General features: G+C 36.1%; 1 protein-coding gene across 9 annotated transcripts in view; it reads right to left on the minus strand.

Moving 5' to 3' along the window:
- The window catches only part of kiaa1109 (KIAA1109 ortholog), a 388,609-nt gene that overhangs the window by 130,790 nt on the left and 242,835 nt on the right, over window positions 1-14,984 (minus strand). For all 9 annotated transcript variants that reach the window (XM_039751238.1, XM_039751239.1, XM_039751244.1 and 6 more), the window contains exons 39-42: window positions 11,970-12,120; window positions 5,655-5,807; window positions 2,764-3,004; window positions 1,111-1,259 (exon numbers count right to left, since the gene is read on the minus strand). In XM_039751238.1, the coding sequence (XP_039607172.1) occupies window positions 1,111-1,259; window positions 2,764-3,004; window positions 5,655-5,807; window positions 11,970-12,120 (694 nt within the window). The remainder of the gene's footprint in view (window positions 1-1,110; window positions 1,260-2,763; window positions 3,005-5,654; window positions 5,808-11,969; window positions 12,121-14,984) is intronic.

Consider the following 14,984-nt stretch of genomic DNA (forward strand, 5'->3'; position numbering starts at 1 on the left):
ATCAGTGTTACAAGACAAGAGTACAAAATTGAAGAGCTTAGGAAACTAAACAAAAGCTATTTACAATTTCTAGAAAACCTAAAGCCTAATATCAGGAAAACAGAAATTCACAAAACAAAAATCAAGAAGTGACAAGATCAAAGTCTGGACAAGGAATTGTGCTGCATACTCTGTCAGATATGATTTGATCTTGTGGATATTGTGCAGAGTAAATACGCAAGATCGAGAAATTATAGCAACATAGTCCCTGAAGGACAGCTAGTCATCAATCACCACCACAATGCGCACTGACTTGGCAGGTTTTACTGATAGTGAGCAAAGCTGAACAGAGATAAGGTGCTCAATATACGGATGGATGAGCTGGCATAACAAGAAGGCCCGTCTTTGCCAGGATGAGCTGGAAATGGTGTTCCTTCAGTGAGACATACATAGACTCTAGCTGATACTGTGTGGTCCTCTAGAGGGAATGACAGTTATAGTTTTGTATCATCAGCATAGCACTGCTAGAGCAAAATCATGGGACTGAAGGTTTTTGATAATACTGACCAATGATTTTTACAAAAGCCTCAAGAGTGAGGACTGTCAGGAACTGTACTAAACTCCTAACTAGACTTACCTCCTTTGCACTTATCAAAATGTTTTCATAATATGTAGAGTACTCCCTCAAAACTTTCTTACAGATAGTTATGGAGCCTATTTGTGTGACCAATTCTTTCTAAAATAGTAAAGAAGTGGGTCATAACTTTTAAAATATTACAACACTACTGAAAGTTTTGAGTATGAACCCACACTAGTTGATTTAACCCTTGGTTGTCACATTTCCTACTATACATAAACTGGTTACAAAAATATTACAAAATAAGGTTGGTTTAAGGGTGGACAAAATAATTGTAAACTGATAATTTTTTTCCTTCAAAGTATGCATGTTTATTTTTTTCTGTCTTCTGCACAGTGTATTTGTATGTGCTTATAAACAGAAATACCCTAAATAAAAATGATTTTAAATAAATTAAATAATTTACCACTTAGACAATTAAAAACTGGCCTATGTTGTTTTTCCAAGAACCAATTAATTTTCAGTGCTGATTCATCTAAAATATTTTATTTTACCTTTATTTTAAGGGCTGATTCATTGTGGGCATGAGACTTGGAGAGTTTTCTCATTATTTCTGATCCACTGACAGGCCCTGAAGTAACTCCTGCTGGAGGGGGGCGAGTACATGCCCCTTCTAAAAGCATTGTGTGTTCACTAACCGTTGCTAGAACAAAAAAGAGAAACAGTAGTGAAATGAAACCAAACAATAATTAAGATATATAAAAATATCACTACAAATTCGATTTAAGAGCAGAAATTATGACAAAATTGATAAATAGATTAGACTGAACTGCAGCCTTTTCAATCAAAACTCATTTTACAGGTGCATTAAATGAATTAAAAAGCATACTAATTTACACTGCATGTGAGTGTTGCTTCATGTTATAACTATTATCACAGCTTTTTTTAGGTAGATAGATAGCTAGATAGATAGATAGATAGATACTTTATTAATCCCAATGGGAAATTCACATACTCCAGCAGCAGCATACTGATAAAAAGCAATATTAATTAAGGAGCAATAAATGTGCAGAGTAAGTTAAAAAAAAATGCAAGGTGGAGAGTGTGAGGCAGGTATAACAGTCTATAATCTTGTGTAGTGTTAACGTTTACCCCCCGGGTGGAATTGAAGAGTCGCATAGTGTGGGGAGGAATGATCTCCTCAGTCTGTCAGTGGAGCAGGACAGTGACAGCAATCTGTTGCTGAAGCTGCTCCTCTGTCTGGTGATGGTGCTGTTTAGTGGATGCATTGGATTCTTCATGATTGACAGGAACCTGCTCAGCATCTATCGCTCTGCCACAGATGTCAAACTGTCCAGCTCCGTGACTACAATAGAGCCTGCACTTTTAGCACTTTTTATAATTGTTCTGCAGCACAGTTCAATGTAACCAACACATTTCAATCTTACTGTCTTTCAAAACTGCATATGCAAGAAACCTAATTTTATTTTGTTGTAAATATTTATTTGATCTAGATATTCTCCACCTTGTGTCGTGGGAGTATACTCTAATGAAAAATCCAATGGTCCGTGATTTTTCGGGTGATTTTCTATGTAATAAACTTAATAAGTTATAATGTAATGAAAATTACATAATTAGATCTGGACCACCCTGTATAAATAAATGTGTTATCATTTTGGTTACTTTATTAAATTACAGCCAGTCTAATGAGGAAGACAACAGTATAGTTGATAACAGATCATGAATTAAATATTTTCTGTAATCAACATATTTCTGTGGCCAATAGCACATGCATAAAGGTTTAGAATTTCTATTACATAATGTAAATAGCAGGGACCGTAATTATCTATCATGTCACTGAGAATTAAACAAAGTAAAATGTTGCTAAGAACTTCTTTGTGACAAAACTAAAAACATATTTGTAAACATGCATTATTTACTTTTGTTTACTTGTGCATATTTTGGAGTCAAAATTTAATTTCAAATATATAGTTCTTACAAAGAATGTACTGAAAAACCAGCTTGTTTCATAAATCTTAAAAACAGCAGTCATGTATAAGGTTAAAATTTTATATGCAGTATTGGTGTGAAACCATAAATTATTTTTATCTTTACTATCCCAAAATGTAATAGTAAATATCATAAGGGTTCAGGTCACATAAATGGTAATGTGACTGTACAGTCATACAGAGATACTGATAACTTACCAGCATCAAATTCAAATTCTGCACCATCAGCACTTGTATCACTCTGCAGCCCTCCTCCATTATCCAGTCCCTGGGCTGACTCACACGTCTGCTGTATCTGGTTCCTAGGTTTGGGAAACTGTGTTGGTCTCAGCAATCCAATTGCTTTAAACCCTTGTGTGACTACAATAAATTTCATCCACTGTCTAGCAAGAGCAACCAATCCTTTCTTAAGGGTAACAAGGGCAGGAAGACCATCACTCTAAAAGAAAATAAAAACAATTTTAAAGATACTAAAAAAATAATAAAATTGTGTTTTATTTATCAAATGACAAGGCTCCAGCTAAAACTGTGCTCAACAAATGTTTTAAAAAATGACAATCACCCAGGTTATTCTTCCAAAGTTAGGCAATTGCTTTTACTTTATTCCAAATGTCAGCCAAAAATTAGCACAGATTTGAAACAAGTAGCGTTTTATGCATCCATGGCGATATGTGGGTGATAAGTGTAACACTAAGGAAGCATTCTTCAACGTAAAAATTCCATTATTTTGGTGAGAAATATACACTGAAAAGCAGCTGCAGTGTTGCTTCTTTAAATGTGTGCACCATTCCTTACAATACTTTTCTCAAAAGCACGGAAGCCACTGGTCAAGTATTAAGTCTGGTAGACATGTAACAAGTGTGTTACTATCTACTTCTCGAGCATGCTATATATTATCATTACCTCATTTAATGCTTTAACATACCTGTACAACACAAATATCAGGTTGTGTTTACATTAGATTTTTAATTTAACATTACTGTTAAAATTTTACTATCTGTTTTGATTTTGCAAACACATGTGAACTTCCCCTTGGGATGAATAAAGTATCCATCTATATTCATCATGTTTTCAGGTCACTGATAAATTAGATATTGTGTTTATAATTGATCATAATTGGATTCCATTGTAATCCTTTTTAATGCTGATAGTTTCACTCACTCCTTTGTGTCATGTTGTAGTGGCATCTACTTGACATTTGTGAATTTTCACTTCTTCAGATTCATTTGCATGTTGTAATTATGTGCTGCTGTTTCACTTTCGTATCTACTGCACACTTCTTTATCAGTTACTTTTGTTCTCCTTTTATATTTTACTGCAATTTCTCTTCACATGACATGTGCTATATAAATAAATTTTGTATAATTTAAAACTGTTTGCAAGTGTGTCACTGTGGCTTTGATGCTGTGATATCAGTGACTTCATCAAAAGAGGCACACAGTTTGCTGCTGGGCAGTGTGAGGTCTTAAATAACGAAAACGGCTTTCTTCTCTTTAAAATATAACTTAAGGATTTTTGATTTTTAAAAATCTAATTGAATATTTTCCCAAATGATTGAGACAGGACCACATAACAGTATTCATGCCATGCAAACAAGAATTTTGAGAACACAGTTCAGTGATCTAACTAGGAAAAGAAAATCTGAACACATTACTCCAGTTTTGATGTCACTACACTGGTTACCTGTGTCATTCAGGATTGACTTTAAAATTCTGCTTATGGTTTATAAAGCCTTAAATAATCTCGCTCCATCGTATATATCGGAATGTCTGACACCTTATATTCCAACTCGTAACCTCAGATCCTCAAATGAAGGTCTCCTTCGAATTCCAAGAACAAAGATTAAAAGAAGTGGTGAGGCGGCCTTCTGCTGCTATGCACCTAAGGTCTGGAATAGCCTGCCAATAAGAATTCGCCAGGCTAATACAGTAGAGCAGTTTAAAACACCGCTGAAAACATATTACTTTAACATGGCCTTTCTATAACTTCAATTTAATTTAACTTAATCCTGATACTCTGTATGTTCAATTTCCTTATAATAACTACTCATGGTGGCTCTAAAATCCGTACTGACCACTACTCTCTTTTCTGTTTCTTTTTCCGGTTTCTTTGTGGTGGTGGCCTGCGCCACCTCCACCTACTCAAAGCTTCATGATGCTCCAACAACGATGGATGGATTTAAAGGCAGAAGTCTACGTGACCATCATCATCATCATCAAGCCCTTCCGTGAGAACCCTAAATCCAAAGAGGACTGTTTCATTTATGTTAGGTAGAATGCCCAGAGGGGACTGGGCGGTCTCATGGTCTGGAATCCCTACAGATTTTATTTTTTCTTCAGCAGTCTGGAGTTTTTTTGTTTTTTTCTGTCCCCCCTGGCCATTGAACCTTACTCTTATTCGATGTTAATTAATGTTGATTTATTTTGTTTTCTTATTGTGTGTTTAATTTTTCTATTCTTTATTATGTAAAGCACTTTGAGCTACTGTTTGTATGAAAATGTGCTATATAAATAAATGTTGTTGTTGTTATCTCTCTCAGGTCAGTTGATACAGCTCAAAGAAATCAAATGAAGAACGTAAACAGCTTTTAAAGTTTTAAGAGACAGAGATGGAAAACTATACACATATCACATCTAAAAAAATAATTCCACGGAAGGAATACAGAAAGAAAAACTGAAAAATTATTGTGTTAGTTACTTAAACACCCAAGACAACAGACTTAAAGTACAAAGTAAAAGAATGTCTGGTTACAGTAGAATGCAAACACAGACTTTACTCAACATTCTAAAAACTGGAATGTATCATTCTTCCATTAAATTAAAAGAAATGCCTAAAAAACACAATTACTAACAACATTTTATTAGGAAGAAAGTGTTTCTGCATCAGACAATTACGTGCACTTCCAAAAAATTAGTATTAATTTTTGTTGTTGGCTGGCAGCACTTAATTCATGTACTGTATGTTTTGTATAAATAGTGTAAAATAATGAGCAAAGACAATACTGTAGATTCCCAAACTGCCTGTTGAAGGTAAACTAATGACATGTGCATAACAAATAGAGAGCACAGCATTTGTTGTACAATACATACCATGGTAGCTTCTTCAATAACTGAGTATTCTGCATGTTGTAAATATCTATGTAGAATATTGCAAAGTAAACAAGAAGGATTTTCCTGCAGACAGCGAGCTCTTTTAGTAACTCTGTTGTACTTGCTTTTCAGTGGAATATGAATGCTTTTTTTCTGAAAAGAATACACAATTAACATTTTAATAAAGGTAAAACGTTCTTCAAAAAAAATCTTAAATGTACAAAGAGAGTATTAATATTAAATACAAATGCATATTATATTAAATATGCCAAATATTCTTTAGGCAATTAAAAATGTAACAATATGTCAGAATATTTGAAGACATGCATTGGACCCAATACTGTTTAACTCCTAGGTTGGACTGCAAGCTGGGATGGCAGGTCTCTGAAGTTTGAACTTTGCCCATATTTCTCAATTTGGTCAGTCTAAAATGGTCTGGTCTGCTCTGATATACTTAGAGTAGTATATATATTTATACATACAGTACAGGCCAAAAGTTTGGACACACCTCCTCATTCAATGTGTTTTCTTTATTTTCATGACTGAAGGCATCAAAACTATGAATGAACACATGTGGAGTTATGTACTTAACAAAAAAAAGGTGAAATAACTAAAAACATGTTTTATATTCTAGTTTCTTCAAAATAGCCACCCTTTGCTCCAATTACTGCTTTGCACACTCTTGGCATTCTCTCGATGACCTGAAATGTTTTTTTACTTCACAGGTGTGCCTTATCAGGGTTATTTAGTGGAATTTCTTGCTTTATCAATGGGGTTGGGACCAGCAGTTTTGTTGTGCAGAAGTCAGGTTAGTCGGATAATCATTTATTTTTCAACAGGACAATGACCCCAAACACACCTCCAGGCTGTGTAAGGGCTATTTGACCAAGAAGGAGAGTGATGGAGTGCTGTAAATGGTCATGAAAATAAAGAAAACACATTGAATGAGGAGGTGTGTCCAAACTTTTAGCCTGTCCTGTATGTATGTGTGTATATATATATATATATATATATATATATATATATATATATATATATATACACACAGTGTGTATATATATATATATATATATATATATACAGTGGCATGCAAAAGTTTGGGCACCCTTGCTTAAAATGTTTGTTACTGCGAATAGTTAAGTGAGCAGAAGATGAACTGATCACCAAATGGCATAAAGGTAAAGATGACACATTTCTTTAATATTTTAAGCAAGATTCCATTTTTATTTCCATCACTCAAAGGTAGAAAATACCAAAAAAAATGAAAAGGGCCTGTTGCAAAAGTTTGGGCACCCAAAACGGTATGGGAACATGGCATCATGGATTCTATGAAATATCAGCAGATTTTAAATCAAAACCTGGCTGTTTCCACCAGGAAACTAATACTGGGTCATCATTGGATCTTTCAGCAGGATAACGATCTGAAACACATGTCCAAATCAACACTGCAATGTTTTACTGACCACAAAATCAAAGCTCTGCCATGGCCATCTCAGTCATCTGACATGAACCCTATTGAAAACATGAGGAGTGAGCTGAAGAAGAGAGTACACAGGAGAGGGCCTAGGACCCTGGATGATCTGGAGAGATTAATTAAAGAAAAATGGACTCAGAGGCCATGTTCTGTATTCTCCATCCTTATAAAAGGTTACAACAGAAGACTCAGTGCTGTTGTATTGGCAGAGGGGAGGTTGTACAAGGTATTAAATGCAGAGGTGCCAACAACTGTGGCAAATGTGTTTTTGTTAAAAGTATTTATTTCTTGATGAGGGCTTTCTTTTTCTTTGAATGAACTTGTTTCAATTAAAAGTCAGATGTTTCTCAGTTTTTCAGCGCAAGATGATGGTTCTTCAGCAAACAGTGCTTTTTTTTCTAACCCTTCTTACTAATTTTTACAAGGGGTCCCAATAATAGTGGAGGATACTGTATAAATATACATTTTTTTATCAATAAAAACACTTTAGAACTCTCCTAAGTAACATTTCATTCCATTGATACCACTAGGGAGGAGAGTGGTTGAAAAGAATAATAGTGACCAGGGGCCTCATGTATAACACTTTGCATAGAATTCACAATCAAACATGGTATACGGACAAAACTGGAAATGTGCTGTCACAGAAGGCTGGGGTTCTTACCCAGCCGGGACGCCTGGAAGGACCGGAAGGTGGCATTTATGTCCTCCAGGCCATGAGGGGGCAATCGCCCTGGATCCCCGGGAGAGGAGCAAAGAAGTTCCAACCTGTTGGGACCCATGGGTACCGCCAGGGGGCACCGCAAGCCTCATGGAACCCGGGAAACATTTACTTCTGCCACACTCAGGAAGAAGATCCTTCCAGGGACGATCGGAGTGCTTTTGGTGCAAAGGGCAGCACTTCCGCCACACCAGCAGAAGAACGTCACCAGGTACCTGGAGCACATCCGGGTAGAAATAAAAGGGGCTGCAATCCCTACAATCTAGGAGCTTGAGTTGGGAGTGGGAGCAGGACAAAGCTCCCGTGAGGAGAGGAAAGGTGGCCACGGACAGTGAGAGAAAGCCCGAAATAGGGGTGATTGGTGCTGGGAGCACTGTGTGTGGTGTATGGGACTGTGTAGTTTGTGCATAATAAACGTGTGCTTTTATAAAGATGTGGTCTCCATCTGATGGTGTTCGGGCAAGTCTCACAGTGTGTACGTACAAAAAGATCCAGATGCATAAAACTGTACAAGTTCCATGCACTTCCCCTTTATAAATCCTTATGAACGTGAATTTACTGGCCAACCCTAACTCCTCACAGAATTCAGCATATTTGAATATGCAAATTAATAGAAATAGCCCCTTCTGTTTAGTATTTTGTTAAAAGACAATGGGAAAAGCACGTGAAAAGATGAAGAATTTCAGCAAATGCGAAGTGGGTCCGTGGTTCAGAAAAATGTTTCAGTTTTAATAAATTATTAATTGGCCAGCTCATTCTCCATGGGTGTGCGTGCTCGTACAAGTGCGGGGAGATGGTGGAGTAACTGGGGCGAGACGCACTTGCATGTGAGGGTACAGTCTGTCTTGATTGCTTCATCGGCTTCCCATGGTACGTGCCTGAGACACTGCGCCCATGGAGACCTACTGTATAGAACAAGTTGTCATAAGAAAAAGGGGAGAACCAAAAAAAAGAATGGAGGTTAATGAAAGTAAGAAGAGAGGCAGGAGCGGCAGAGAGTCAGTGATTAAAAAGAGAAGCAGCTGGTTGAGAATGGAGCCCCAGGGTGTAGCACGTGGCCAGCACTCAGGATCGGGCTCAGGGAACACTCCTATTGAGCAACTTGGGAGCAGGAGTGATCATCATGCTCAGGAGTGTACTCTCGCCAGCGATGGGCAGATGTGGAAGGATGGCAAGCTTTCACTGGGTGGAAAACTATGGCAGCAGTAAGTACAGAATAGAGCAGGGATCCGATGGCTCCCCGTGGAACAACATGAGATTGGCGGTGCGGACAGGGGCCAATACTGAAGGGTGTCTGTGCCTCTTGGTTGACATCTCTCTGTGCTGCAAGGTCCAAATAGGATAAGCTGGACAGACATTGGTATTTAAAGGGAAGCACCAGGGGCTGAGAATTTTAAAGAAGACTTCTGGATTGCTTTTAACTTTGTTTTAAATGAAATATTAATTGGAACATTTAACCTCCACTAATGAACTTTTTACTGGATTACTTATTTATTGAATTTCAGCATTGCACTTTCTGGACAATTTGATTTTTGAATTATCTTTAATAAAAGCTCTGAATGCCTTTACACCTTTACCTTGCTTTGTGTGTGTGTGTCTCCTCATCTGCCAAGCTCATCCAGTAATGACTATCGGTGGTGTCAGGTTCAAGGGGGGTCCTAAAATGGAGGAGGGAGCATGAAGCTGACCCGCACCGTCACAGAGACAGGAAGCAGTTGTGTAAAGGAAATTGATGATAATACAGCATGGCTGAGACACTCGAAAGTTCAAGTTCAGAAAGTCACACAGTGGCCAGAAAAAAAAACAAAAAAAAAAAAAAAAATATCAAAGTCAACGTGAAAAGGTGATTCAAAGCCCACGGTCTGTTTATTCTGTTTCACACAATATTACAAAAGCTGACTCCTGTGTCAAGTATGAGACTCTAGGCAGTGATGGTGCTGCGGTGCACAGCACATCTTCAGGCGCTGGCTGCACACACACCTCCGCCTCAGAAACAGCTGGGCAACCATCTGCCTGTATGCTGATGGACACTGTTCTGGAGTCACAAAATGCAACAGTGGATGCTACAAGAGATGTGGTCAATAAACTAAAGACTATAAGGGATGTACTATGTGATATTGGCCACAAATTAAATGAATTGGTTAAAAACAATAAGTCCTGCATCTGATTACCTGTTTTTACATTCTGCTAATTACACTCAAATGAAGTTGTGTTGCTGTCTGATTTGGCTGATCATTTGGTGGGTCAGTGTCATCACACCGCATCTGTTCAGGTACGGACAAGCCACGATTGTGTGCTACATTATGCAGCACACTACATGTTTGTACAATGAGACACACTTTCTGTGGACTATTTACATATGCAAATTCATTCTCTAAAGGCACCTTTAAAAAGTGTAGCGTTGGTGCTGAGTGCCACAACAGATAGATTCTCTGCTCTTTACATGGCTCTTTGAGGTCACTCGCTATTCTAAAAACAACTGTTTGCCGTGCTAGTCACAAAAAGAACCTACGACTGTGTGGAGTTGCTGTTTTTACAGAATCCCCTGCTATAGATGATGTAATGCCAGCTCATTCTTTTAGTGATTCATCCTTGGCTGCAGTTAGCTGCTCTGAATACATTTTAAAAACTAGACATTGCTGTGAATTGTGCTTTGATGTTTTGCAGTCCAACCACATTGTAAAGAAATCTTATATATTTGGATGACAAGCAGATAATACCATCCCATACACTTGGCATTGCACAACTCAGCGATTACTGAGAAATAACTGATAGGTCACCCAGTTCACGCTGAAAAACTCCTGTGGATAAAAACCAAAGGGTGGATAGAACTTGCAAAGGAAAAGGTTGAGCACAATTCCTCAAAGTCTTCCTTTGTAAAGCTGAAGCCAGTTCAGCACACAGCTCTAAGAGAATAGAAACTGAAATCAACTTAAAAGCCAGTCATTACCATCTATAAATATGTGCTCTCTTCTAATTCTTCCATTTGCAATGTCTTCTAATAACGTAAAAGGAGCTATGATAGTTTGGCCATTCCATGCACCATGATATTGTTACAGAATGATTACATTAAAGAGAATTAAATTTGTAAACAATATTCAATTAATTTTGATGTATTTTAATAACTCATTATTGATGCAAATATAAAAAAGAAAGGGACACCACACAGAAACAGAGGCTTTGACACTGGGTGCTGCCTATTTGTAAAACTGAGCAGAAACTTGCGTATGCACAGTGTGAGGCTGCCGTGAAAATGTGCATGGCTTTACACCAAGTTTATTTTTTATACATCTTGAAGTGAGAGTGCAAGCATGCATACATAACATTTTTATGCATACACACCATTTATACACGAGTCCCCAGATTATAGACGTTTATACAAAGCTAGGTTTGTTGCAGAGAAATCACTCCTCCTTTTGTCTGTGTTCAAAGTGCTAATGCTTAATCAAAGTCGAAAATCAAGTTTTTTTTGTTTTTTTTTTTAAATATAAATACACAGGTGCACTAACATTTAGTTTGAAATATTCGCAAATTTGGATAAGTCTAAGGGGCCAACCTTTAAACAATATGCATTTTGTCAAAGATGAATGATATTCAGATTTATTTTTTTTATGTATTGTATAATAAATTCCTTAATGCAAAGAAATTCAGCATAAAACCAAAAATGGACCAGAAATAATTCCAAACTAGTATTAAAGAAACTTAAATAAAACAAAAAGCAAGATCATAAAACTAAGATTATAAAAAAAAATCTGAACTAGTGTTAGTCTAATGAGGTTCATATTATAATGATATTATTTAGTACCTGTAATTTTTAATAATGATGACAAAGAATCCTCAAAGTTAGAATTCTAAAGTTTACAAAAGCAAAGCCTTATGGAAAGACACACAGCTAAGTACTGTATGTCAGAAAATATAATCAACTTTACTGCTTCTAATTATGATTATCCAATGAAGTGTTTCTCATTACCATTGAAACTATAGGCAGTGTGGTGTAGTTGTAATGTAGGCTTTGGAGTTCAAACCCTGAGGTTGTGGGTTCAATTCCCACAATTGACACTGTGAGACCATGAGGAAAATAAGAACAGTAAATAATAACATAGAAGCCAAAGAATCATGTTACCTCTAAAGCCTCCGTCATTATGCAGCCCATTACTGCACACACTCGAAGAGTTCCCTCTGTGTCAAGTTTGTTTAATGAAGACTTAAGCTGGTCAACAGGAACAAGCCAAGCTCCAATAGCAGTGGTTGCTGTGCTTAAAAGATTCAACTGTCTGGATACATGTGGAAAAAAAGAGTAAAAAAGTGGGGGTGGGGGAATTGTGAAGAGAGAGAGTTTTAGGTTAATAAAAAGTTTTTTAATTAAAGTTATTCAGTGTAAAGTTATTTTTAAATAAAAGTTTATTTTTTTAGCTCTTTCAAATTAATAGAAAATTACACAGTTGATACTTTCTTTTATCCTAGATTACAAGTTGCCTGAAGAAGGGGCCTGAGCTGCCTCATAATTGGTTCAGTTAGCCAATAGAAGGTGTCATTTTGCTTGACTTCACATTACATCCATTATGGTCAACACCCTACTACTTTTATCCTATTTGAAACCTATTCGAAATGAACTTTTTGTAATATTTTGTGTATCAATGTCATTTTTATTTAGAAGTATTTATTCATGTAATTAAGAGGACTCTTCAATACCGAGAAAAACACAAAATGTATTAAAAAGAAACTGATTAGCATGCAGTGCTTGACAGTGATTTGTGCAAGCTCACTGCTTTGAATTCCAAACAAAGAATTCCAAATTAGCATGCTGTTTTTATATTTGTAACACATTTAAAACAAGCAATGTGAAACTTATTAGAAATGTTGGAAACTCCAATATAACTGATAGGCACCTGTAATGAGTTATATGTTTATATGTTTATATTGCTTGTTAAAGAGGTTTTATCTATGGATTATTACTGGTAACTGTATTATACCTGCTTATTATCTTCTTCTACACCTATTTGTTATTTTAATTTACCTAGCTCTGTATCTTGTTAATTGCATTACTGTTTTTGACGGTGAAGGCAACAGCCCCCAGGTGCTTTGATTAGTCTATCTTCAGCACCAGGGGACTAACTAAGCCTCCCTCAACCACTACAGTTTGCAATGACATTAAGTTTGCTTCCAAGTGCGTCTTTCTACACCGTCGTGTGTGGAGGGGTTAGTTGGTAGTGTTTGGATGTTTGTTTGTTTTTTTACTACAACAACCTTAAATTTTGGCTAATTTAGGATTTTGAATACAAGACATTGGCTTAGTTTTTTTTTTAATTCCTGTTTAGTTTTTTTATTTTTGCTTTCTGCAATTTTGAGTTTCCTTAACATTTTAAATTTTTATTTCCTGCATTTTATTCTACTCATTTTTTGTAATATAAAGTTTTTTATTTTATAATGTATTCATTACAGACTTGCTGTAAATTAAGATTTGTTTTGATGAGTAATTATATTATTAAACTAATTCTATCAATTTCCATGCATTTTGATGTATGTTATATAAAAAAGGTGTTTATCTTTGGGGCCGGTGAAAATTTCAAAAACATTTCAGTGTACAAATCATTGGGTATTTGCATTATACTAAAATTTTCCTTATGAAGAGGTAGTCAGAAGAGACTAGCTTCATGAAGTGGGAGAAGCATGTAATTTACTAAATTAATTAAAACTAAGTTTCACTTTAAGCCATTTGTTTGCGCTCATATCGTAATACTCATGACTATTTTACTACCTTTAAGAGGATCAAAATAAAGGGAACGCAAGATATGGAGTTACTGGTGATACACACATGTGCCTTGAGGACAGCTTAAAGACACTGGTGGTGGTAATTCAACACTGATCCACAAGTAACGGTGTATACTAACGTCTCTTCTCTTCTACCTTCTAACTAACCATCGATGACATAAATTGCGGTGTTTGTCCTCCTGGAACCATCTCTTTTTTTTGTCCTTATGGGCTTTAAATTTTGCTGAAAAACCATCATTTGCATTTATAATATACTGGGTCACTGTTTCAGCTCAAATTTTTTTGATTTTTCAATCTCTTTTTACACTAGAAACTATTAATGTACTGGGTTCTTTTTTTTTGTCCCATAGCAAAGAAGTCACCAACTCTGATGAAGAAATCTAACCCCAACTTGGTCTTACACACATTTTTAACACTAGAATCCCTATGAAAAGCCTAAGCATACGAAAAATGCTGGGCCACCTTAAATTCCTTCGTACCTCTTCATCAGCATATTTGTTTTACAAATGTGTCAGTCAACACAAGCAGCAAGCAGCCTGCTATCCCATCCTCTCACCGAAGCAGCTGAAGTGAGACACAAAATTCTCAAGGCTCAAGTCTGTTTCTCTGAATGTGAGGTGCCTTGAGTTACTGTATATAGGGTAAATAATATAATGTGATTTGGAATACATTTCACGTGTGTTCCTTTTCTACAATAATCTGGATAAATGTAGGATGACAGGAAATGCGAGGAAAGAAATGGTGAACACATAACTAAAACAGAAACGTTTTTCATGTATAATTGATAAAATGTTGACGTGAAATCTATGTATGAAGGCTGAAGTTCAACTATCAAATGAATACTTTCACTAAAGATTTAACAAAACAAGAATATAACAAAAAGAAAAAGAAATCATTCAATTTACATGTTACTGTCAATGATTAAAAACCCAAGTCCAAATATCAATTGATGGAAAGTCGAAGTGTGGCTGGTGCAGAGGTAAGAACTGCTGCATTATATTCAAGAAGTTATAGGTTCGAGTCAGACTCTTTCGATTTTGTGGAGTGAGCTGCTATTATTATTACTACAATAAAATAACATACATTTGATTTCAGTCTGTAACACCTAGTGTAAATTTTGGTTTTCCATTTTTTTTTTTTATTACTTTTCATGCATGGATGTGTGCATACACAAGAGGGGTAGAGATAGATTTGATCACATTCATGTGGTTACTGGAATATAAAATAAACACTTTTGCAAAGGTATAACAAAACAAGTGTGCTTTTATTCAAGAATAAAAGTGAGTAACAAAAAATTCAAGTGACAACAAGATACCAAGAAGACATGATTCACCACCGTTTGAATGTCTGATTATATCCCTTTAGC

This window comes from Polypterus senegalus, chromosome 4 (assembly GCF_016835505.1).
Source record: "Polypterus senegalus isolate Bchr_013 chromosome 4, ASM1683550v1, whole genome shotgun sequence".
Taxonomy (NCBI): Eukaryota; Metazoa; Chordata; class Cladistia; order Polypteriformes; family Polypteridae; genus Polypterus; species Polypterus senegalus.